This window comes from Sturnira hondurensis, unplaced genomic scaffold (genome assembly GCF_014824575.4).
Source record: "Sturnira hondurensis isolate 20B ecotype Veracruz unplaced genomic scaffold, ASM1482457v3 Scaffold0023451, whole genome shotgun sequence".
Classification (NCBI taxonomy): Eukaryota; Metazoa; Chordata; class Mammalia; order Chiroptera; family Phyllostomidae; genus Sturnira; species Sturnira hondurensis.
Genome location: NW_028096082.1, coordinates 294,730 through 320,649, shown reverse-complemented (window position 1 = coordinate 320,649; position 25,920 = coordinate 294,730). Strand labels below are relative to the sequence as shown.

The following is a 25,920-nucleotide window of genomic DNA, read 5'->3' as shown; positions in this document are numbered from 1 at the left end:
TATGTATGCATGCTCTGTGTTTACACTGTGAGTGGCATCTATGTGTGCTATGTATACTGTTTGTGTGCATGCAGTATGCTTGTGCATGCTGTGTGCATATGCCATTATGCTTTGTATGTGTGTGAACTGTGAGTCACTGTTTGTCCACTGTATTTGTGTGCACTATGTGTGCATTGTGCATGCATGCCATGTGTGTGCTGCTGTTTGTGCTGTGTATGTATATGACTATGTGTGCTGTGCATGTGTTCATGTGTGTATGGTGTGGGATGGTTGCAAATGCTCAGAAGCTAAAGTTTTTGTCTGAGACCCCACAAGAGCTTTATGCCTGAGCTGCATTGACTCAGAGCTCCAGAATGTACCCTGTGGAAATAATCCAAAGATTGAGGACCATATTGAAGCAATCCCTCAGTCAGGTTGAGTAGAGCTTAGAGAATGGTGTTTCCATCTGTACTGACATGACACTGTATATACTGCTGTGTAAACACTTGTTCTGGGCTGGAAGCCATACTCCTTGCCTTTTCCCCTCATGTACTCCCATACCTGCATCATGAAGCTCAGGAGCCAGTGTCCCGGTCTGACAGAAGTGGCCATCAGCATGTGCCTGTTATAGGTGTGGGAAGGCATATGAAATCAAGACAATGGCCATTCTTCTCTGAACTAGCTTTTCTAGAGATCAGAGCCTTAGGCAAATCTCATGTGTGAGCACTTTGTCATGGAGTATGGTCCAGGGAGGGAAGAGAGAGAGTAAGTACATAGATACAGAAGAGGTCTTCTGACAAGACTCAGGACTGTGGACCCTGTAAAGCTTTTGTCCACTGAGGATGAGGAAGCAGAATTTACTTTCTGGGTCCAGTGTGCCATAGACCCACATTTGCTCCAGATGTTGCCTGGCCCTGCCCTGGCTTCACGGTTGTGCATATGAACTGGATGGATCCACAGGGTGAGAATCTGTAGTCCAGAACAGGAGGCATGTGGCCTGCTGGCGGCTATGAGGTCTAGATCAGAGGTCATTGGAAGCTTCCTGCTTCCAACTTCACCTGGAAAACCTTGAAAAAATGGCAATGCCCAGGCTACACCCCAACCCAGTTAAATTAGTATTATGGAGGTGGATGCTGGCTAAAGTTGTTTTTTAAAACTCCCCAGGAGATTCTGGTGCACAGCCACAGCTGAGAGTCACTGAGAGCTGAAAGGAGAGGTCAGAAGTGGTAGCAGTGTGAGCTCATTGAGTGCCAACACTGAGGCACAGATGTGGGTGGCATAGTACAGCATCTGGTGTGGCTCCCAGGAAATGACCTTAGCTTCTATTTTCCCACCTAATTGTCACCACAGCCCTGCAAGAAAGGAGAAGCAAGAAACTGTACAGCTGAGAAAACTAAAGCTCCATAGCTCAGAGCCTTCCCCACTGTGCTTAAGACTGTGTGTGTCTCCTAACTCAATCTGGACTCTCACTGAAGTCCCAGACCCAGAGCTGACAGGAAAGGTCTTGGTGGTGCAGATGGATGGTCACAGGTAGAAGGGGAGAGTGTGAAAGGAATGGAGTTGTGAGAGCCCAGGGGCAACCCCTGTGCTGAACCATTGAGAGGGGAACAGGCATGAGCTCTGAAGCAGAGTCAGATGTAGGACCCCACTGCAGCCACTTTTTTCTCTGGAAAGTGGCAGGAGACATGCCAGATGGAGTACCGTGGCTGAGTCTGGTGCACCAGGACTGCCTGTGGTCAGGAAGAGTGGTAGGGGAGCCTGAGAAGTGGGTGGAAAGATGGAAAGGGCAAAATTGCAGCCACAAGAAGCTCCTATGCCTTATTGCTTTTGTAACAGGGTGCAGTCAGGAGGGGGGCCCTAAAAAAGATTTGGAATGGGGTCCAGAACTCGAGGTGTCCAGGAAATATTAAGATGTCCCCCCTCCAGGTGTCAGTTGGGGGAAGGGACAAATGGAGCAGGGCCTTTGAGAGCTGTTTTGCATAGCAACAGTTTCTCAGCTAACCTCTGGTGTGGTCATTTAACATATCTATAACCTTTAACTGGTTTCATAGATATGTTAAATAGTTGTGGCCATACTCTGAGCCAGGGGGATGGAAGTGACTTCCACCCAAGACCTAACTGGGGGGTAGTTCCCCTGAGTTACACAGCACCTGCGTGAGAGCTTGGAATTGATTGGCTCCATGCCATGGGGGGACCTGCCCAGACTCACTATGGCAGCCCAGTATTGCTGGGAAGACATGGGAGTCCTGGCAGGTGTAATTGATTGTAGGAGGAGTCAGAAATGGGGCTGCAAAGGAGGACTGACACCGGGATTTAAACACAGATGCGGCAGCTATTGAGAGGAGAGTCACGCGGTTTTGGGCAGAGTGAGGACCCCCTCTTGGCCAGGTGAAGGAGATACACATGGCTTTGCCAGAATGAGGACCCCTGCAGCCAGGTGAAGAAGAAAGCCACATGCTTTTGGTGGAGTGTGGACCCCTGCAGCTTTGGTAGAAGAGGCCTACGTGGCCTTGGGGTGCTCCATTTGGCCGAGTGGCCTGGGAAGCAGGAGAGACTTTGCCTGGAAGAAGGGTGAAAGAACTCTTTGCCAGTAGACCATGAGAAGGTGCCACATGACTTTGGATTAATTGGAGATCCTGCTTGGACGGCAACACAGCTAACGGTACCAGCGGCCTGGAAAAACGGACATGTGTTCTTTCCCTGATTTATGGTACCCAGAGTTAGGACAGGGGGAGAAGGGAGCACTGTGTGCATAGGCAGATATACTAAATGACTCTGATATTTTAATGAAGATGTTAGGTCTGAATAGCATTAAATAAACCTTTTCTCTCCTTTTCACTAATCTCTGGCATTGAGAGATGTCTTTCCAATTGGTGGCAGACAGATGAGCCCAGTAGGTATTAGTATACCATCCTTGGGAGGGGCCCGTGTTGTTCTGTAGCAGTTTTTTGGCATCCCTTTTTGGGCCAAATATCATCCCCGCTTGGACCTCTGTTCAGTAACACTTTGACTACCTGGCCCACCCACCTGCTAGTGGCAGCTGGACACTGCTGACCGAAGTTCATCCAGGCAGGTGGCAAAGTGACCCTTAGAGCCTTTGCCCAAGCAGCCCTTGCTCTGCCTATTCAGGGACAAAGAATGTGGCTTTCTCATCTTGTTACAGAACAGAGGTCCAAGCGGGGATGATATTTGGCCCAAAAAGGGATGCCAAAAAACTGCTACAGAACAACACGGGCCCCTCCCAAGGATGGTATACTAATACCTACTGGGCTCATCTGTCTGCCACCAATTGGAAAGACATCTCTCAATGCCAGAGATTAGTGAAAAGGAGAGAAAAGGTTTATTTAATGCTATTCAGACCTAACATCTTCATTAAAATATCAGAGTCATTTAGTATATCTGCCTATGCACACAGTGCTCCCTTCTCCCCCTGTCCTAACTCTGGGTACCATAAATCAGGGAAAGAACACATGTCCGTTTTTCCAGGCCGCTGGTACCGTTAGCTGTGTTGCCGTCCAAGCAGGATCTCCAATTAATCCAAAGTCATGTGGCACCTTCTCATGGTCTACTGGCAAAGAGTTCTTTCACCCTTCTTCCAGGCAAAGTCTCTCCTGCTTCCCAGGCCACTCGGCCAAATGGAGCACCCCAAGGCCACGTAGGCCTCTTCTACCAAAGCTGCAGGGGTCCACACTCCACCAAAAGCATGTGGCTTTCTTCTTCACCTGGCTGCAGGGGTCCTCATTCTGGCAAAGCCATGTGTATCTCCTTCACCTGGCCAAGAGGGGGTCCTCACTCTGCCCAAAACCGCGTGACTCTCCTCTCAATAGCTGCCGCATCTGTGTTTAAATCCCGGTGTCAGTCCTCCTTTGCAGCCCCATTTCTGACTCCTCCTACAATCAATTACACCTGCCAGGACTCCCATGTCTTCCCAGCAATACTGGGCTGCCATAGTGAGTCTGGGCAGGTCCCCCCATGGCATGGAGCCAATCAATTCCAAGCTCTCACGCAGGTGCTGTGTAACTCAGGGGAACTACCCCCCAGTTAGGTCTTGGGTGGAAGTCACTTCCATCCCCCTGGCTCAGAGTATGGCCACAACTATTTAACATATCTATGAAACCAGTTAAAGGTTATAGATATGTTAAATGACCACACCAGAGGTTAGCTGAGAAACTGTTGCTATGCAAAACAGCTCTCAAAGGCCCTGCTCCATTTGTCCCTTCCCCCAACTGACACCTGGAGGGGGGACATCTTAATATTTCCTGGACACCTCGAGTTCTGGACCTCATTCCAAATCCCTTTTTTGGGGGTCTCCCCTCTTGGATGCACCCTGTTACAATCTGGCACCCAGGCACCCTTGAGGCTTGGCCAGGAGGACACAGGGAGGACTTTCTTTTCTCAGGGGTGCCCCCAGGGAGCCAGGTAAACCCGGTATGAAACAAGCATGTGGCTATTGCCTCTGAACTCAGAGCTTACTCTCTCTCAAGGTGACAGAAAAACCCCTCCCTCCTGCTCCTGGGTACGTGAGCCTGCCCTTCTACCCCCCTGACCCTGTGTGGGAGATGGGAAGCTTGCAAACCCTGGCTTTGAGGATAAGATGATTCACTTTCATCTGCTCGACTGTAAGCCAATTGTGCTCACATTAGCCAATCATGCTTTAATTGGAAGGTGCTTTCCTTCCTGCCTGAACACAGGAGGGGCTGTAAGGAGCCAAGAGGGTCAGGCCGAGTGCAAGTCTCTTTCCTAACTGCCGCCCAGAGTGCTGCTGCTTTGTCCAGGCCAGCTGTAGCTGACTTGGGACAGAGACATGGATCTGTGGGCTCCATCTCTGGGCCTTACAGAGCAGGTACAGAAGGCTGACCCACCCCAGCTCCATCTTCCCCATCCATTGGGCCTGGCCTCAGGAGGCTTCTTGAGCTGTCCACAAAGTCAGGAGAGATGCTCCCTGTGCTTCCTGCTTCCCACTCCACCTGGAAAACCTTGAAGAAATGGAAATGCCAGGTTATACCCCAGGTCAGTTAAATCAGAATCATGGAGGTGGGTGCTGGTCAAAGTGATTTTTTTGAATTCCCCAGGAGATTCTGGTGCACAGCCACAACTGAGAGGCACTGACAGGGTGAAGCTAGCTCATTTTACCTGCAGACTAAACCTCTCAAAGGGACAAGCATGTCCCAAAAAACCTTGAGCTTGACCCAGTTGGGCTGGGCTGGAACTTGAAGTCCTGCATTTAAGTGATCCATCAGGTAATGTCCCCAATTGCAGCTCCAAAGTTTGAGGAGGGAATTTAAAACTCCAGAAAACAATGAAAACATTCTGACTCAGAATGTGTGCTGTGTACAAATTTCTGGTGATACTACAGCTCTGGGATGCATTTATTTTTAGCATCCTTGAAGGACCTAGCTCTCTGGGGCCTTTGGGGACCTATGTGTCTAGAGTAACCCAGCACTTCTGTGTCTTGGGCACCCCTATGCTTTTAGGGGACACTGAGCACACATGTCTGTAGGAGTCAGCTCTTCAGGGAGAGGTAATACCAAGTCTAGGGGGCAGCATTTTCCAGACTGGCCTGGTTTAATTCTCCTAGCAAGTCTCTGAAATAGTGGTCTCTGTGCCCAAGGATCAGATGAGGAAATTAAGGCTCTTTGAGGTTGATGATTCTGATAAAGCCACAAGTAGCAGAGCCAGGCTCTGACTCAGGACTCTGTGGCTGCCTTTGCTGTCATCCTGGCACTGCTGTGGTCTAGCTGTGTGGCCTGGGGCACTTCACCTCTCCGTGGCTGTTCTCAGCCAGTGTGTACAGAATAGTGGCTTCTCCTGTGGGGTTACTGTGAGGACAAATGAGGTGATTAAGCTCTAGCATTAGTGTCACTGATGGTTAGTTTGAACTATTCAGAGTCTTAGCTACTGTTTTCTGACTGTGATTGTTCTTGTGTGTTTCCTCCCAAGAAGGAAGTCCAGATTTTCTGGGTGCTCTGCTCTGAGTGACCCTTTTCTGAGCAGGGTACCAGCTGGGGGTGATGAACACTAGAACCTGTAGTTCCTGCTCTTGCTGGATTGTCAGTGTAAGAACACAGGGACCACAAGGTAGGTTAGGGTGGCCAGCAAAGATGCCAGAGGGCTTAGCAGGAATAGTCCTGTCCTCATCCTCATTAACAGCTCGAGAAATTGAGGCTGGTGAGACTTGTTTGGGAACAAGGAGCTGGTCCGTTGCAAAGCAAGGATTCAAACATGAGGGGCCTCTAAATTCCTGCCAGTGAGACTTGCTTAGGGGGCCTGCCTCCTCCTGCTTGGCCCTGAGCCTAGTGCTCATGGCCAGGAGTGGATGGGCTCTCCTAGGGACTGAGGTGAGACAAGGAAGGGGCTCTTAGCATCTCTGGTACCTATGGTGCTCTGTGCACAGAGAAGGGGAAGAGGACTGACATGTAGGCAGGATTCTTGGTCGGGAAGTTCTGCCCCAGGCTCCTGTGGTCTCTGCCTATCCCCAAGGGGATTCTGGCCCTGGTCTCTGAACCACCCTTGCAGGTGGTCGTGCTTACTCTTCTGCAGGCCCAGCCTTGGGGCTCCTGCCTCTTTAATGTGCCTATATAAAACTGCCAATTTCACAACTGAGTCTTTTTGCACTAAAAAAGAGTTATTGAAAAAGTGATATAAACAGATGTGCTGTTTAGGAAAGTCACCAGATTACTTAAAAATATTTAAAACAGAAAGTGAACGTCCCTCTATTCCTTGTAATACACTCTATAGTTAGTGTGGCTATGGGTAGCTAGATGTTTTCTAAGCATTCATGTACACGTCATGTACACTTATATTGTTGTCATTAAAAATGACAAATATGAAATTTTGTGCAGTTTGGAAGTCTAGTTGTGGGGTCCCTGGTCCAGCTGCTGCAGCAGGTATCACTGCCCCAAGCTATAGTGATAAGCCTCCTGGGCTGTACCCGGACAGCATGTGGGTGCAGCTGTGGGCCTGTGTGCTGCATAAAACTCAGTACTGTGTCCTCCTGTGAAACTCAGTCACCCCTCATGGTCAGCAGAGTTGGAGCTGAGTCCAGAGTAGCCTGCAGCCTCCACAGCAGGAGAGGCCAGTGGCTCAAAAAAAGCCAGCTATAGTGAAGAAGCCTGGGATCAGGAGGTCCACCTGACCAAGAATACCACCTTAGGTCGCTCACCTTTTGAAACCAGACCTATGTGATCTTGGGGAAGTTGCTCCACAGCACATGGATTTCAGGTGAAGTGCTGGGGCTCAGTGATAGTACAACAGAACAGCTGAGGGTACTGAGGTGCCTGGAGAGCCCACCTTTGTTATTTCATCTCATAAATAGTTACTGAGCATCATGGGCCAGGATCCAGCTGAGAGGGAGGTTGTGAAGGTCCTTTCCAACCTTGTGTATCAGTAGTCTAAGGATCAATCCAGGGAGGCTTCCTGGAGGTAGTGACACCTGGATTGGACTTGGAAACCTTAGGATTTCCTCAGCTAAGATCCTTCCCTTCTGTGTTAACATCTAACAAAATGCAGAGTTTGCTCAAGTCAGGGGTTCTTTGTCTGAATTGTATCAGAACCCCAAGAGGGCTTGTTAGAGCTCAAACAGAGGGCCAGCCCCGAGTTTCTGGTATGGCAGGGCCAAGAATGTACATTGTGACATGCTCAGTGGTGTGTTTGTGAGTCTGAGCCCCCATCTTGGGTGAAGCAGCACTGAGTGTGGGCCATGGACGTTCTAATCCTGCCTCATTGCAGGGACTTGCCTTGACCTCCTTGCAAAGGATTTCCAGGGGCTTTTAAGGTGCTTTCTGGGTGTTTGGCCAGGAGGCTCATTTGCTGTGCTTTGGGAAAGAGCCTGTTCTGCTTGTGCCCTCTTTGGAGGGCAACAGCCCGGGGCCTTCTCATGGCAGTAAAATAATTATGGCTATGGTTTGCTCTGCACAGTGGAGCAGCTGAGGTCAGAATGGCTTAGAGGCTTGCCCCAGTTGGGTCAGAGAGTAGACTTGGACTAGGGGCAGTGGTATTGATGTCAAGGTCAGCACTGAGGGCCAAGGGAGCCTGGGGAGGGTATGTGTACTTTCCATCTTGCTAGTCATGAGGAGACATCCCTGCCACCAGAAAGGGAGGATATGTGGCTGCCTGGGGAGACAGGCATTGGGGCAGGGGCACCTCTTTGCCAGTGACTGGAAAGGACACAGCCTGGCCATGGCCCCACAAAGACAGAAAGGCCCAGCTCCTCAACTCCAACCTCAGTCCACCTGCCCTCCAAGGGTGGGACTATTTGAGCAAGGGGATGGAGGTTCCCCTTGGAACCTTCAGGCAGGCCTGAACCTGCCTATGGGGTTCAGGCCACACCAGGCCAGCTTGATGGAGCACTAACTTTCAAGGCCTCAGGCTGGCAAATTCTCATAAAGCTCCTTCCAGGTGCAGCTGGCTGCCTTAGGCAGTGAGGAAACTGAGAACCAGGGGGCTGCAGGCTCTCCCAGGCCTCACAAGAGCTTCCAACAGAGGCCCTACTGCAGCATGAGATGAGAACCCTCTGTTTCCATTATACAGGGCCAGGCCACAGTGAGCAGCCTCAGCAGGGGGACACCCAACCCCTAGACTGTTGCCTGATATCTATGTCTAATAGGCATCTCAAATTCAAAAATTCATGTCCAAAAGCATGTTCTAGATCTTTCCTCAAACACCACTCGTGTTTTCTCTATGCTGGTCAGTAGTCACTCAGGCCATAGACCATTCTTTATGTGTCCAAAGTCAATCCTGCTCCCCTCCTTCTCTGTTACTGTTACCAGCAGTGTTGGTGGCAAAATTCGACCTTGGTTCTTGAGTTTAGCAAGGAAAGATTTCAGAGCCAAGAACTCAAATTATAAAAGAAACTTTATTTAGAAAGTTACTGAGGTAGTAGAAAGGCCTTGGGAGTTTAAGAGAGAGAAAGACAGAGGTAATACCTCTGGGGGGAAAGGGAAAGGTACAGGTGTGCTTCCAGTGGGAAAATGTGTGCTGGGTCCTTCATCTTGAGGGTTTTTAAAGGCTGGGAGTTTAGGGAAGGTCTTAGGGGAGATCTCAGTAGCATATTCATCAGCTTTATGCTGATGTACCAAAATATGATTTATTCCCTTGTCTTCATCCATCCTTGGGTGTGATTGGCACAGATAGCACTGATTGGATTTTTGTTATCTATCTCCCTGGGTAAAGTGGTTTAAGCTATTTGCACCCTGGTTGGGGAGAAGTGTAAACCATTTACTCTTAAGTGTCCTTGGTTAGGGAAGATAGGATTTTGTGATTTACAAAATGGCTATAAACTGCTTGGCTGTTTAACTATCTGTCTCAGTTTCCTTATTCCATTTGTCCTGGCTGACTAGCCTGTCTCACTACCACCTGACCTGAGAAATCTCTCCCTGGGTTATGGCAAAACCCACGAACTGGTTTTCAGATCCCTTCACTACTGGGTCTCCACATGGTAGCCAAGGTGACCTTCACCCTGAGTCAGGTCACTCCTGTGCTCAGAGCTCCCTCACCTTCTGTTTTACTCAGAGAAACAACACACCTTAATCTGGCCCCAGAAAATGTGCATGGTTTGACCTATTACTCTTCAGATACTCTCCCTGCTCATCCCCTCCACACACGCTGGCCTCAAGATCTTGGCACCTGCTATCCATTATGCCTAGAACATTCCTCTCTTATCCTAGGGAGCTATACAGCTGATGCCATCGGTGGGTCCCAATATCACCTTACCAAGGCTGCTTTGTCTCACCTCTTCCATGTCACATGTTCAAGTTCTCCTCCTAGGTTGTATTTCTCCATAGGTGTTTTTTCTCCCAGGGGGATAGAATCCTAAGAGGCTGGATTCTATGTGTCCCAGCACCTGGAATGAGGCATGGTGTACATGAAGCAGGTGCTGAAGAAATATTTATCAGACATCCAGTGGTGGCAGGCCCTCCCACATGAGTTGATGTCTCATGAATGGTGTACCACTCACTAGAGGACCTGGAGGAGGCTCCTCTAATGTCTCATGGCCTTGTTCTTCTCTCACAGAAACTATGTCCCAGACTTCCATCATCTTCAACAGCATACTTGAGCCCAGCTGTAGTGGACATGTGCAGCCCATAATGGGGGAGCAAGGAGGCGGGCAGAGTGGCTCCAGGGACCTCATCTTCCAGGATGGACACCTCATCTCCGGGTCTCTGGAGGCCTTGATGGAGCACCTTGTCCCCACAGTGGATTATTACCCTGATGTGAGTGCCTGAGCCTGGAGAAAGGTGGGGGTGACCTGGGTTCTAGGGGAAGCTCTTTCTGGGATGTGAAGGGAAGGCCAGGGGAGGATCATGGCAGGCCAGTGGGGAGTGACTTCCCTGTGGCCTCCAGGAAGGTGGAAGATGATCCTGGTAGCATAAACAAGCAACATATTTTGTGGGCATGGCCCAGTGGAGGAAGAGATGTCTAAAGGCCAGGCCAGTTCCTCAGAGTCTCGGTGAGGCTCTTCCCTGTACTTGTCTTGTCCCTGAGTTGTGAAGTTTGCTTTGTGCATGAACCACCATAGTCCAGAATGAAGAGGGGATAGCTCTGATACACCTGTTGGCATTTGGACCCTAAGGAACAGGCCCACACCACCCTGGATAGGCTTCACCTATAATCCAGAGCCTCCCTCTTCAACTCAAGATGAGATGGGTACATTTCTGGAATAGAGAGAGAGAGTTCACTTGTCATGTGAGGTTCCCTTCTGCCTCTGATGGCAGTGGTGATGGAACTGGAAAAGTTGGCATTTATGCTGCCTCTCATATCCAGAACCAATAAGTAGAGGCAAGGATTGAATATTTTTGGGTACTTGATTCAGATGCCAACATTCCAAGAAAATGGCAATTATATACCCTAAAAACCATCTTAAGATCTTATCTCAAAACAACATTTTTTAGAAGATGTCTTCTAAGGAGAAGAAAAGGATAGGTAAGTGGTTTAGGAAAAGGTTAATCAGATAAGAATTGCAGTCAGGTGGGGATTTTTCTAATATTTCTTTATCGACTGACCAAGAATTCTTTATCTACATCATGGATATTTCCTTCCTAGAACACTGGCTCAGATGCCACCTCTATTGTTTTCAGACCCTCTGGGGCACAAAGATTGAATTGCTTGTTGACCTCCAGGATTCATGTAGGTCATGTATTCCAGTTTCTGTAACAACAGTTTTCCACATGAATTAATCGGTTAAGTCTAACAACTATAACAAAAGCTAAAATGTTTAACTCTTGTGTTCCCCTGTCATTCTCCTCTGTTAGTTTTAATGATCTTATTTCTTGGAGACTAGTTTTATATAGAGGTAGTCATTTTACTGTTGAGCATATAGGAGTAAACTCTCCTTCTACATATTAAAACCATCCTGCAGACAATTTGATGTGATTGAAGGATAAAATATATTAGTGATAGTTTTGCAATTCTTCTCCAAATCTGCTGAGAATATAAAACGGTATTTAGTACAGTTGACAAAGATTGTACACTCTCCAGCTGGGGCTACATTAGTGATTTCTAAAGGAAACATTTCCCTGTCCTTAGAGTTACAATAGGTCCCCAATTATATTAATAATTTTGGAGGCTTTCCAGGGGAGTACAAACACCTACAAGGCATGAAGTGAAAGTTTGTTCAACATAGGTTCCTCCTGTAAGACAAAAGTGATATATTTAGAAAATGTTTACTAAATATATCCAAATATTTTCATCATGTTTGAAAGAAATAAGTTCTCCATAACATGGGAAAAGAATATGTCATTGTTTTCAAAAGCTGACTTTCAGGTCTTCATGTGGTTCAGCACGCCATTGTTCTTCTGGTGCTTTCTTTATTCTGGTGTGATGAAGCCAAGGTTTTATTCCTGACAATTTCATCATGGTTGGGGCAGTGAGAAGTACATCCCAAGGTTCAGTCCACTTTTCTTCTATTTGGCTTTCCTGTCTTCAGAGTCGTAGGTAGCACCTTATCTCTAGGCTCAAAGGAATGTATCAAACCCGTGGGAGAGAGGACTCTAATGCAAGTGAGGTCATTAATCACAGCTAAGGTCTGATTTAAATGTTATACATAGTTCTGTACCTTCACCTCTTCCCCAATACATATCTCCCTCCCCAATCATAGCCTAAAATGGTTGCCTGTACACAATTTCATAGGGACTCAGCTGAACCCCACTTTGAGGAACCACCCTTATCCTGAGCAGAGCAATACGTAAAGCTTGGTGCCAGTGGAGATGATCTTCTTGACACAGTTTGGCTATATTTTTCTTTAAGGTCTGATTTATCTCTACTTTCCCAGAAGCCTGAGGTTTCCACACTGTATGGAGTCTCCACCTGAGTCCTAAAATTTACTAACTTTCTGTGTAATTTCTGAAACAGAAGCAGGTTCATTATTGCTCTGTATGCTGCCAGTTAGGCCAAAGCAAGGAATTATTTCCTTCTGTAGGGCTTTCACTGTGTCTGAGGACTTCTCAGGTCTAGTAGGGTATACTTCTACCCATTCTGAAAAGGCACCAATAAAGACTAACAAATACTTCCATCCTCAGAACTTCAGTATCTGGGTAAAGTCTATTTGCTAGTGGGCATTGTTCTTGGAATTACTTCTTTCTTTCTTCTTATGGGGATCTGTCTTTGGGTATTCTTCTGGCATATAACACATCTAACTATTGTTTTCCTTATGGCTTTAGAAATTCTAGGACCTGTGAGTCATGGTTTAGTATAGGTGGTTAATGAATCTGTTCCATAATGAGTGGACTCACTCACTATGCGAATGCATCATAACTGGCTCTACTTAATATTCAGGAAGCAATATAATATTTTTCTTATTCTTTCTCCATTTATTATTGGGGCCTTCTTCATCAAAATCCAAGCTCTTCGCTTTCGGTAAGTTTGCAGTCAAATATTCGGGGTCGAAATGTGACAAGTCTAAAACAGATATCAAAGGCATTATAAATGTACCTTTAGCAGCTTTTTTTTTTGCTGCTTGATTGGTCGATTATTTCCTCTAGCCACTTTAGTGTCCTCTTTCTGATGCCCCAGGTAGTGCATAACTGCCACCTGTAAAAATACCTGAACAGCTTCTAATGATTTAAAAATTTCTATTGCATGCTTAATTTTCTTTTTATTAAAGATTAATAGTCCTCTTTCCTTCCTGATGGAACCATGTACAGGCAAAATTAGGAAAGAACACCTCAAGTCAGTATACACATTTGCTTTCTTTTTGTGTGACAATTCTAGTGTCTTCATCATTGCAGTCAGTTCAGCTTTCTGAGCAGCAATGAGGCCTTGCCCTCTATTGTTCCTTCCAGACTCACAACTGCAGACCCAGCCTTTCTGTTTCCTTTTTCCATATGACTGCTTTCATCTGCATATAGAGTACAGTCTGTCTCTTCTAGAGGATGGTCCTGTAAATTAGTTCTGCTAGAATACTCTTCATCAATTATTTTAGCACAGTCATGCTTTAGCACAGACAAGTCAAAGTTTGGCAGAAGGGAGGTAGAATTTAACTTACAATTTTGAGGGAGACATTGGGATTGTCAAGAAGAATTGCTTGGTACCTGCCCACTCTTCCAGCAGTAAGCCACAAATTTCCTTTTTGTTTTAGCAGGCTCAACAGTTGGTGGGGTGTATAAACGGTGAATGGCTGTCCAAAGGAAAACTTTTCAGCTTCCTATAAAAGCTCACAGGTGGTTGCCCCAGCTCTCAAGCAAGCTGGCCACCTCTGGAAAGTATGGTCTAGAGAAAGTACAATTCCTTCCTTTGACAGGCATTCTTTTAAGAAACTCAAAGGGGTCCTCAGAGGGCTTTTGTTGTACCCTCTGTTATATACTCAGACTTTTATGCTTAGGGATTCCTTTCTTTAGTCCCTCAAGGGTGCACATCTTATAATACTCTAAGAGAAGAAGGCCATTCTCATTAGTGTCCAGTTGAGCTCAGTTAAAAGTATTGCCTTAGTACAGTTGGGAGCCTCATCTGGATTTTCTTGGTGCAGTCTCCATGCTTCTTCATTTGCTTTATCTAGTATCAACCTCTGATCATCCCTCATAAGCAAAATATTCAGTAAGGCTTATTCAGTAAGTACCAGTTGGGATGGTGGATGGCAAAAGCTGACATAACTAAGTCAGTCATTTTAATAGAATCATCTCTATCAGATTTTCTAGTTTAACAGATCAGATGTAGAAAATGGAGTATATGGCAAATAATATCCAGCAGGCTGGCCTCTGGCCCTACTCCCACTGGAAGTCTTCACATGAGATATTGCCCTGCCCCAGTAGGGCCTGTCTTCTACCAAATTTGGATCCCTGGTGGGCTTGGGATGGAGAGACAAGTTCAGGCTCACCTCCTTCAGCTCCCTCAGTTGGGTAAGGAGGATCCCCCAAGGTTGGAGGGGCTGACCATTGTTACAACAGCCATGACATACTGATCTTCCTGGTCCTTCTCTTCTGAGCTTCTGCTATCTGCCACAGGTAAATATCCTTTTTTTCTAGATCAGAAATCTATTTCCTTTTAGTCCTTCATCTGCATCTTTACTATATAAAGTCATAAAAGCCTGTATATAAGGTATTTCATCCCATTTCCCTGATCTTTGACAAAACAACTCTAATTGTCAGGTAGTACAGTAATTTAAAGACCCATTCAGTGGCTTGGACTCTCTTGAGTCAAAATTATACATAAGCCAAGCATTATTGCAATAAAAACATTCAATTTTTAGCCATAGGTTCATAAGCATAGGTCAACCAATCAGTCAGATTTAGCCTCAAAGTGCTGTTTCCAGAATGGAGGATCCCCTGCCCATTCTACCAGACACAGCACTATAACATCACACAAACCAAAAGGCATCTTAATTTCTAATGACCATTCTAAATTGTAACCCAGGACTGTAATCCTGAACCAGCAATTCAATTGAAAGTGAAGGCAATGAGGAATGCCCAGAATTGAAGAAGGAGAGTCCCCACTGAAATCATTTGACAGCTGCTAAGGAGTCTCCAAATCAGCATACCCAGGACTCCCAATCAGGGCAGCCAATGGAACACCCTGTCAAATACTCAGACTTACTGGAGAGTCCTCAAGGTATTCCCCCAGAGTCACCAGAAAATGAAACTGGAAAAGTCAGCATTTGTGCTGCCTGTCACTACCAGAACAAATAATTAGAAACAAGAATTGAATATTTATGGTCACTTTATTCAAATGCTGGTGATATGAGAAGATGGCAAGTAATGTACCCTAAAAACCGTCTTAACATCTCACCTCAAACTGACTTTTAATAATGAGAAGAAAAGGGTAGGTAAGTGGTTTGGAAAAAGGTTAATCAGATAAGAATTGCAGTCTGGCAGCAGTCTTCCTACTATTTCTTTATCTACTGATCAACAATTTTTTAAATCTGCATCACAGACATTTTCTCCCTGGAACACAATGGCTCAGATATTATTTCATCACTTGCAGATTCCCTGGGACACAAAAGTTGACTTGCTTGTTGACCTTCTGGAATCATATAGGTCAGGGATCCACAAATCTCAGGCTGTGGACAAGTACTGGTCAATGGCCTGTTAGGAACTGGCTGTACAACAGGAGGTGAGCAGCAGGCAAACAAGCAAACTTTGTTCACATTACTTTCTGAGCTCCATCTCCTGTCACAGTGGGTGAATGAGCAAAGCTTCACTCACATTACCTCCTAAGCTCTGTGCTTCTGTCTCCCCACCCTACCCACTATCCATGGAAAAACTGTCTTCTATGAAATGAGTATCTCATGCTAAAACGTTAGGGACCACTGATGTAGGTTATATATTCTAGTTCCCGGAACAATAGCCTTACACATGCATTAGTCACATAAGCCTATCAACTGTAACTAGAGCTGATTTTTTTAACTCTTTAAGTTCCTCTATCAGTGACATTATGCCTTCCTGCTCCCTTTCAAGAGCCAAGTTGTACTGGCCCTTCCAGTGACAACTTTATCCACAGGGCAGAGCTGGGCTTCCTGGCCTTTTTGAGTCAGACATGGCATAGGGAAAGTTGGAGAGGAATTGCCCCCTACATCCTCCAGCATTTATCTAATGGTGCTGGAAACAACCAAGCTTCTGGGGATTTGTGGCCCACTTATAACAGGACTCCCTTCTTCCTGGGGCTCTGTCTATTCTTCCTCTGTCCTTCCTTCCATTGCATAAACCCCTCTCATGGTCTGGCTGAGGCTACCTCTGTTACCTTTCAGCTCAGAGCATAAGGAATCCTCAGAGTCTGCACTGCAAAGCCCAGAGAGGAAGGCATATACATATGGAAGAGGGGCCATGGTGTGGCCACTGTAGACAAGGCCCATAACAAGTTAGTGATTGCATAGGTACTGAGGCCAATGAGGCCCTACCCTGACCTATGGACAAGGCCATACTCCACCAGCCAGGCCCACCCTGGCCTGGTTGGTGGGGTGTGGCCTTGTCCATAGGGCAGGGTAGGGCCTCATTGGACAGCACCAATGTTGGACAAGGCCTTCTCCTCCTTGTTATGGAGAAGAAGCAGGCTTAGAGCCAGGCTCAGGGAGCACAGTGAAATAGGCAACATGCTTGCATAGGTCTGAAGAGTCTTGCCAACATCCAATGCTATGTTAGCACCCATTTTGGGGTAGGACAGAGGGTGGGGAGAAGGCCATCAGAGCAAGATTGCTGGGAACTAAGTTCATCAGAGAGGCCTCCTTGGCTGTGGCAAAGCGGGGTTGATCTGTTCCATGCAAGGTGGGCAGGATTTGGGTGACAGTGGGAGAGGAGGAGGGAATTCAAGGTGAAATAAACCATGCACATACTGTGGCCACTTTCATAGTGATGTTGGGCTTGGGAGCAAGCAGGGCCAAGTGGAGCAGCAGGCGTGGAGGCTGTGCCAGATCTGACCCACTTTGTCTTCTCTCCCTTTTCTTCCTCTTTTCTTCAGGGAACGTACATCTTCACGTTTCTCTTGAGCTCCCGGGTCTTCATACCCCCTCATGACCTGCTGGCTCGTGTAGGGCAGATCTACCTGGAGCAGAGGCAGCAGCTGGAGGCTGGGTCTGAGAAGGTAAAGGTGTGCTTACCAGATGCTGCCTGTCTCTGTGTCCCTGGCTAACACTCCTACTCCTACTCCAAGAGAACATGCTCAGAGTGAGCTGCAAGACAGGGTCTGGCTGGGGGCCCTCCCTGATGGCAGCACACCTGGGATATGGCTCACCTCCCAGGATGTGGAAGTAATTGCTGTTGGTTGGCATTCACAATCCCTCCCAAGGAAGGGCCCCAGTGAACTGTTCTGCCAGCTGTCCTGATCAGTGCTTGGACCTTGCAATAGAGGCCTGACTACAGTTGGTGGAAAAGAAGCCTAAGGGGCCTAGGTCACTGCCTCCTCAAAAGGGTCAGGTAGCAGTACCCTCAGGCTGGTGCCTGCTCATATGAGTATTCAGTGACTCAAACAGGGCTGTTTGCCACTATTGTCCCTTCTGATTGAGCCAGGCTTTTGACAGTCAGGACAGTCAAGAAACCACAGCTCAGTTCTAAGGCCCAGGGTGTTGGGGTGAGGTTCGAGAAACCCAGGGTTTGGTGCAGAAGAGGGGGTTGTGAGCATGCTGTCAGAGCTGGCAATGCAGGCTGTAGCACAGCAGGGCCTGTCCCTGTTTCAATGGTCTTCCCCACCATCTTTCTACCATGAAGCTGAGCTCTGGAGGGTTTGCAGCAAAGGTCTGTAAATGACCGTGCCTTCTCAGAGTCTCCTCTTCAGAGGGACAGTCTTGGGGTTCTGCAGGGCAGAGATGGACAAATTCTGACAAAAACCTGGTCATTAGAAAATGTTCCTGAGGCACAAGTAGAAATAACCCAGAACAGGGTGTGTGGGCATGCTACGGGAGAGGAGCTGGAGCTGAGCCTGCCAGACTTTGTCCATGGTGACATGCTTGGCCAGGACTCTGATGGGGCTCTGGCTCCTGCTAAGTGTGGATGCAGTCAGCAGTTGGAGGAAGTAACAGCAAAGCTTTCTGGGATGTCCATGCATTAGACCCTGGCCAGAGGCAGTGTCTATGGGATCATAGGGCTGGATAAGGGATGCTCTGCCAGGTGTGGGAAATCATCACTAAGAGACCAGCTGGAGGCTTGGGGCAGCCAGAGTCAGGCAGGTTGGAGGAAGCAGAGGTGGCTTGGGAGGTACAGAGCTGGGGAGTTGGGTCCTCTAGGAGCCTGGCCCTGAGGGCATTTGTGGTCACCTGGAATGACCCAGGTTAGACAGAAATGGGCAGGTGATCAGGGAGGGCAAGAAAAAGTGATGGTGGCACAGGAGCTGGCAGGGGTGATGGTGGTGGTGGTGGTGGTGGTCGTGGGTCCATGTGGGCATTTCAGGAGGATCCTTCAGCCAAATATTTGGTACTCCCTTCTCTCCTCTCCTGGAGACACAGCAGGAGTGTCAGGACCACTTTTAATGACACAAAATGGGGAGGAGGCTGCCTCCATGTGTCTGTGTTCCTTCCCAGGACTTCTTAACCTGCTTCTACTGAGAGGAGACAGGCAAGAGTCTCTTATTTATTTTTTAATGAATTTGCTTGGTTTTCACTGCATTCTTTTTTATGAGTAATTTCTAACTACAAGAAATGAAACTATTTTTCTATGTCATGGTAGTGATGGGGCAAGTTTTGTGAAGATTAATTTACTTAAATAATAAAAAAGAGCTAAATTAATGGTGCCAACTGATGGTTTTGGCATCAATTCAGTGCCAACAAGAATCCTCATTTGGGGGTATGCTGAAGAAAGAAACTTTATTCAGTGCAAAACGGTTCAATTGTGATACAGCACAACTGTGAAAATACCATGGCTATGGAACAGCTCAATAGTGTTACAACTCAATTATGAAGCAGCGCAGCTATGAGGCAGCTCTGAGGCACTCTGGCCAGCCTTTTTTGGTGTTTCAGCTCCAGCCAGGGAAATGCAGCCTACATTTGCACTGAAAAGGGAAAGTATGCCCCCTAAGAAAGAGGGGAGCTTATTTTATATAGAGAGAGAAGTCCCCACTCCTGTTCCCTGATTGGCCTGTCCTTGTAAATGAGTACTCCATATTCTTACACTTTGACCAAAGAAAGCATTGTCCTGATTGATGAGAATGGAGTTGCTCTGGTGGATGAACATGCTAATGGAGATAGATATAGCTACAAAGCTCCAATTGGATGGGGAAAGCCTCAGTCCTATTGGTTGAAATAGGATTCCAGTAACTCCTTTATAAGGTCTGGCTCACATGGCAGAAACACAGTGCCCACAGGCAGTTCGGTGCAGGCTTCTCCCTGAAGCATGGCTTGTGTGACAGGCCCATTTGGAAATAGCTGCTAAGCTGTTTTTAAAAAATTTGGGCAGTTAGCCACCAGGAGTCCTTCTTGGTAGGTATCTTCTTTCTCAGGTTCCACAAGGGGAATACAAAACAAAGCAAGTATGACAAAATTCCAGGAGGACTGGCTGGGGGTTGTCAGTGACCCAGCACAGGGGTCCTGGGGAGTTGGTATAACACTTGTCATCTTGTTGCTTATTCTGGTGGCTTAGGACTCACTCTGTGCCCACCCCTCCAGGCCATGTTGAAGACCTTCTCAGCCAAGATTGTGCAGCTGCTGAAGGAGTGGACAGAGGCCTTCCCCTGTGACTTCCAGGATGAGAAGGCCATGGCCGAACTGAAGGCCATCACCCACTGGGTCATGCAGTGTGATGAGGTGAGGTCCTCCCTCAACTCCGCTGGAGCTCCTTTGAGTGTTGCAGGGAGAGGTCCTTAGAGGCAACTCTGAATGTGATCTCCTTCCCTGTCACTCCCCATGAGGACTGCTGGGTGCCTCCATTTTGTCATCTCTCCTACCTTGGTCAGCAGTGGGCCAGACTTGCCCTTGACAAGTGGGGAACTTGTGCAGTGGGGTGGGCCTCACCTAAGAATGTGGCATGAGCCTAGGCCCCACCCTTTCCTGGACTCTGTGTGGGTGGAGTGAGGGTCTAGTGAGAAGAGTAAGAGCCTGTCTACCTTTCCTGGCTCCCAGCCTGCTCTTGCCTTTACTGGAGACAGGAATCTGGAGAACTCAGGGGGAGCCTAGGCTGGCTGTGTCTTGATGATGAAGGTGCTCCACATGTTCAGGTGCTCATAGAGGGCTCAGAAAGCCCAGGGAGTGCTTTGGGAAGGACCAGTGCTGCTCCCATCCAGAGCATGAAGGCTCCTGACTGCAGAGTAAACCTTTCTAGATGCCTTGATCCCTCTTGCTTTAGGATGACCCTGAGAAGTAGCTCAGCTAGCTGCCTTCACTCCCAGTGAAGCTATATTTTTCAGACCCAGAAGCCTAGCTCTGACCCTGCTCTGGCCCTCAGATCCCTTCTTCACAGGACAGCCGACTAACCTACCATTTCCAAAAGGCATCAGAGGAGCCCACACTTACCCCTTTCTGTCAGGCCCAAGTGCTCATAGCAGGTTTGGTTAGGGCTGTGGGCTCAAAGTTAGGCATATCCCTGGGAATGAGATGGGTCCCTGCAGAGAGGTGGTGGTCTTGCTGCCATCTCGTGCAGGCATCTCCATTGCTTCCTGACCTCCACAGGAGAATGGCACAGTGAAGAAGGCCATTGCCCAAATGACACAAAACCTGCTGCTATCCCTGGCTGCCCGGAGCCAGCTTCAGGAGCTTCAAGAAAGGCTCTGCTCACCAGCTGTAGACAAAGGGCCCATCCTGAAGGCCAAGCCACCAACCACTCAGAAGGATATCCTGGGCGTGTGCTGTGACCCCATGGTGCTGGCCCAGCAGCTGACTCATATTGAGCTGGTCAGTGTTGCCATGTGCCTGCCCAGGGAGGGTCTGGGGTCATTCACTTATGCTCATCCAGAGCCACTAGACCCCCCGTGTCTTTCTCAATATAAACATTGCAGGGCTGCCCTCACTAGGCAGACTGGGGTTTCAGGTAAACCCTGCTTGCCAGCTCTACTTGCCATTGCCTCCAGCTAGTGTGTGGCCATCTAAATAGCAGGTTTCTCTATGCCTGGTGCCTAGGTCCCCAGAAGCACAGCAGCCCTGTTTTAATGGAAGGGGCTGAGGTAGTAAGGTCTGAAGTGACTCCAGGATGGAAGACCAGCCTGGGAGGAGGTGAGGAGCTTCAAGGGTCAGAGCTAGTTCCTCTACCCTGTCACTTCATCCTGCCTGTGCTCTGGGCTGGGAAGTTCCCCTGTGCATGGCAGTCACTGCCCCGAGGCTTTCTTCTTGCTCCCTTGCAGCCCTGTTTCCTCTCCTCTGGTGGGGGGCCTATTACTCCCTGGAGTACTTTTGGGGGTGCCTGGGCAGGGCCAGCCCACTGGTTAGGTGCTGTAGTCAATGAGGGACCATTGCACATGCTTGCCAACTAGTCCTTGCTGCTGCTTTGAACACATCCTACACCTCAAGAGCAGCAGGCTTATCACCTGTGCTATCTCCCCCACGGCAGGAGAGAGTCAAAAGCATTCACCCCCAGGACCTGATGAAGATCATCAGCCATGTGGACACTCCAGACAAGCACAGGGTGAGGAGCTGTGGCCAGAGGATGGGCCTGGAAGCAACATTCTATACAGGGTGGCTGGGGACCCCACCAACACACCTGAGTACCTCTGGACTGTCTGACCTCACAACCCTGTGGATATGGATCTGTCCTCCTGGCACCTGCTCCAGGGGTTCGGCGGATGGCCACATAGAGTAATACATGTTGTGAGGGGGTCCAACACTCCCAGGGCCTCAGGCAGCCAGCTTGTCCTCCAAGGCTATCCCTGGGCATGCTGGAGACCTAGGCTGGCCAAGGGGACCTGTCCAGTTGCCTCCATCCAACATCACTTTCAGTTTCTTCCTCTGGCCAAGGTTCCTGCTCCTTCATTTTGGAGCATGGCTTGGCAACACCCTCTGGCAGCATCCTTGGTTTTCCTGTGACCTGCTGTGTTTTCCCCAGTGCCAAGGGGACCTGACCAAGACCTACAGCCTGGAGGCCTATGACAACTGGTTCAACTGCCTCAGCCTGCTAGTGGCCACTGAGGTGTGCCGGGTAAGCACTGCACAGTGGATATGGCAGGGTGGCGCCATCTCCTCCCCAATCCCACAGTGCTGCCAGAGATGTCAGATGCTCCTGCCCCCTCAGATATTGAACAGAAAGTAGAGATAAGAAGCCTCCATTGGTAGGGCCTCTATTGGTGGGACTGAGCCCCACCCCACCACATCCAACAGTGATGAATTCAATGATGACTGAGACCATCAGTCATCAAAGAGTGATTTTGCATCAAAGAGTGCACTCAGCCCAGAACAGGGTCCCTTAGTCCTCTAAGCCTGCCCTCCTTCTTTTATCCAGCATCAGAGATGCCACAGCTGCATTCCCTGCCTCTGCAGACTGCCAGCATCCCCCATCCCCTATCCCTGGTCTAATAGCTTTGTGGGCCCTTGGGCAGCTCCAGCCAGTTGCTCTTCAGGGACTGGTGGTGGAGGAGATGACCCCATCTTGGGGCTCATGCTGAGGCTGCTGGTTGCTCCCCAGGTAGTGAAGAAGAAGCACCGGACTCGCATGCTGGAGTTCTTCATCGATGTGGCCCGGGAGTGCTTCAACATTGGAAACTTCAACTCCATGATGGCCATCATCTGTGAGTGTCTGGGCCTGGGGCTTCCCATCCAGTTTCTGTGTGACCCATCTCCCCATCCTGACCCTACCTGCTGTCCTCTGCAGCTGGCATGAACCTCAGTCCTGTGGCTCGGCTGAAGAAAACATGGTCCAAAGTTAAGATGGCCAAGTTCGATGTCTTAGAGGTAGGCACCCAGCCTCATCTTGTGTTGGCCTAATGAGGAGGGCCTCCCATCACATTCTACCTACCCCTTGCTCAGGACCTGCTACCTGCAGTGCTGGCTGGTGTGGACTGTTAAGCCTACCTGACCTGGCCACACTGGGGAGGCCAGTAGCTTGAGCTCTTCTCAGCCTTGATTTCAGTCAGATCTGGCATCTCCTAAAGCAAGTTTTGGGGAGTAGTAAAGAGTTTGATGAAAATGAGCCCATGAGACCTGTTGATTGATGCTGACTAAGCAGAGATAGGCTTTTCCTGATGTGACTTTTCACAGCACTAGATCATCTGGGGGGCCAGAAGCTGACAGGTAAGCTCACTCACAGCCTTGCACAGATGTGTTTAATCATAAAACCAATTTATGGAAACATGTGTCTGTGGAGCCAGTCAGGTTTGGGAGTTTTCAGTGCAAGCAGAGGGGCAAAGGAAGGTTTTTAAAGGTTGGAGGAGAGACCCAGGCTCAGCAGGGCAGGGAAGAGTTGTGTGTGGGCTGTGGGACTTATCTACAGCTTTCCCAATGATGCTCAGACCCAACCCTGAAGGCCTTGGCCCTGTGCTCATCTCAGCACCTCTGGGCTTCTCTCCTGGAAAGGAGGCCTTTTCTGAGTGACAGTCAAGTTGCCCAGGGGGGAAGTGCCTTCTCCATCAGCTCATTCTCTGCTCTGGTCTGCTCTGCAAAGGGGTGCAGGGGGAGCACCACCCACCATGTGCATCCTCCCTCCTATCTGCCCCACAGCACCACATGGACCCATCCAGCAACTTCTGCAACTACCGCACAGCCCTACAGGGGGCCACACAGAGGTCCCAGACAGCCAACAGTAGCCAAGAGAAGATTGTTATTCCTGTGTTCAATCTTTTTGTTAAGGACATCTACTTCCTTCACAAAATCCATACCAACCACCTGCCCAATGGGCACATTAATTTCAAGGTGAGCTCAGCCCCAGTGTGGCCCAAGGGGAGGGGCTGGTTGTCCCAGCATAAGGCAGGGCAGACTTCCCAGCCTTGCCCCAAGGAAGGAAGAATATGAAGGAAGAAGAGCAGCAAAGCCATGCCCCTGTTGCAGAAGGGCCTTTAAGACTGACATCTACAAGGTAGGACACACTATTTGACATTGAGATGTGACAGCGGCACTGCCCTTCTGGGTAGATGATCTGATTATAGAGCTTGGAGCAACAGGGAACTCACATTCACCCAAGATGCTGGTCCCAGCACTGACCCAACCAGGGAGGCAGAGAAGGGGCCACCCCTGGGGGTTTGAGATTTGGGAAGGCTTTAGGCAAGAAGGACTTGAGCAGGGAAGAGAAGGCAGCAGAATTCCAGATGTAAGTGAACATCTGTCTGGCCAAAGGCATGAGGGTAGGACAAAGGTGCTTGGGGAGGTGTAGGGGGAGCTAGATTGTCTATTGTTCACCTCACACAGGTAAGGGATGGGAGGGAGTTACAGATCCCCACACAGGCCCCAAAAGAGTTACATTATGACATGTGCTAGTTGTTGGTGCTGTGCTGGTCATAGCTGGGATACCTGCCTCATCTTGGAGTCACAGATGGGGTCCCTGCTGTCAGCCTGATGGCCCAGGCAGAGTGCAGGACAGAGTGTCCTTTGAAATACCTTCTGTGCTGACACTGCACAAAGTGCTTCAATGGCCATGAAGTCAGTTGTGCAGTCACTGTTTCAACCTGCTGGGACTAGAGAAGTGAGCAGCAGGCAGACCCCAGAATCTATATCCCCTGTCCTTGACCAAAGATTTCTAGCTTATGGTGACAAGTGAACATCTAATTTGTTCTCTTCCCATTCAGAAATTTTGGGAGATCTCCAGACAGATCCATGAGTTTATGACACGGACACAAGTAGAGTGTCCCTTTGAAAAGGACAAGAAGATTCAGAGTTACCTGCTTACAGCACCCATCTACAGCGAGGAAGGTGAGGTTGCCTCTGCACAGCAGCAGCTCCCTCCCCACACAGGTGCATGTCCCTGTCCCCCTGACTCCCTTGGGGGCTGGCCTGATCAATACCCCCATGCTACACAGGGGAAGTTCAGCTCACAGGGTGAGTTCACGAGGGCAGGTCATGGGCAGCTGACAGATGAAGGATAAGGACATGACCAGACCAGGCTCCAGAGGCCACATGAGAGAGACTGGATGGGTTTGGGCCAGTGCTACAGAACCAGGCAACTTCTCAGTGTCCCTGAGCAGGAAGCTGGGAGCCCTAGACCTGACAGATCCATAGACAAGTTCAGGCCAGAGGTCACTATGCCATTTGGCCTAGGAGTTACTTCTTAGCCTAGCTACACCCCTGCAAGCTACACCTCTACAATGACAGTTTGAGAAGGGATAACTGGTATAGTAAGTAGGCTATAGTGGACATGGGTTCTGAATGGCTTCCCTGTCTCCCAGCACTGTTCATCGCCTCCTTTGAAAGTGAAGGTCCTGAAAACCACATGGAAAAGGACAGCTGGAAGACCCTAAGGTAGGGAAAATAAGGGGACTGTCCTATAAATCCCCAAGATTGGTTCCATGCAAGGAAGGGAGAGTACTGGGGGTAAGGTGGGGGTGGGCATAACAGATGTGCCCTTCTGAAAGACAGTTGAAGGCCCCTCCACACAGCCCAGGGAAAGGAAGGTATCCTCAGTACAGCTGCCAGTCATAGGAGGCTGAGGATTTGGAGTTTAAATGTCCCTGACTCCTCCCCTCCATGACCAGTTCTTGGAGACCAGGCTTCCACTGAAAGCATGGGCCTGTCCTCTGCTGGCTTGGGAAAAGGCCTGCCAGCACCTGACTATTGTGCCCTGTCCACCTTTAGGGCCACTCTCCTTAACAGAGCCTGAAGGTGTGGATGCAGCCTGCAGACACAGGATGAAGCACACCTGGGAACCAAGCTTTAATCTTGATATGGGTTGAGATGAGGTGGCCTCACTGGTTGGGGTCCATTTTGTATATAACTTTTATGGGAAAAATGGTAATTATTTCATTCATCAACCTTTGGCACTTTTTTTTGCTTGTTTATTTTAAATAACAGGGCAGTGCCTTGGTTTTGAGAGGGGTGGGGAAAGAGTATCATGGGAGATGGAGTCCATGATAATATCTTGGTCTAATGAAATGTAGATTTTTATTTTATACTCTTGATTATATTCACATCTTATGAAAAATATATTTAAAATAACAACCAAAACTAATGTGAGCCCTGCCTGC

The 25,920-nt window shown here is 48.6% G+C and overlaps 1 protein-coding gene across 1 annotated transcript; it reads left to right on the top strand.

Moving 5' to 3' along the window:
• The first annotated feature begins 930 nt into the window (after positions 1–930).
• Positions 931–25,556, top strand: RASGEF1A (RasGEF domain family member 1A). Its single transcript, XM_037037790.1, has 13 exons — positions 931–940; positions 9,991–10,190; positions 16,861–16,983; positions 19,496–19,633; positions 20,495–20,716; positions 21,369–21,443; positions 21,861–21,953; positions 22,437–22,539; positions 22,623–22,702; positions 23,468–23,659; positions 24,529–24,652; positions 25,126–25,198; positions 25,532–25,556. The coding sequence occupies exons 2-13, from the start codon at positions 9,996–9,998 to the stop codon at positions 25,554–25,556; spliced, it is 1,443 nt and encodes a 480-aa protein (XP_036893685.1). The 5' UTR covers positions 931–940; positions 9,991–9,995.
• The last annotated feature ends 364 nt before the right edge of the window (positions 25,557–25,920 follow it).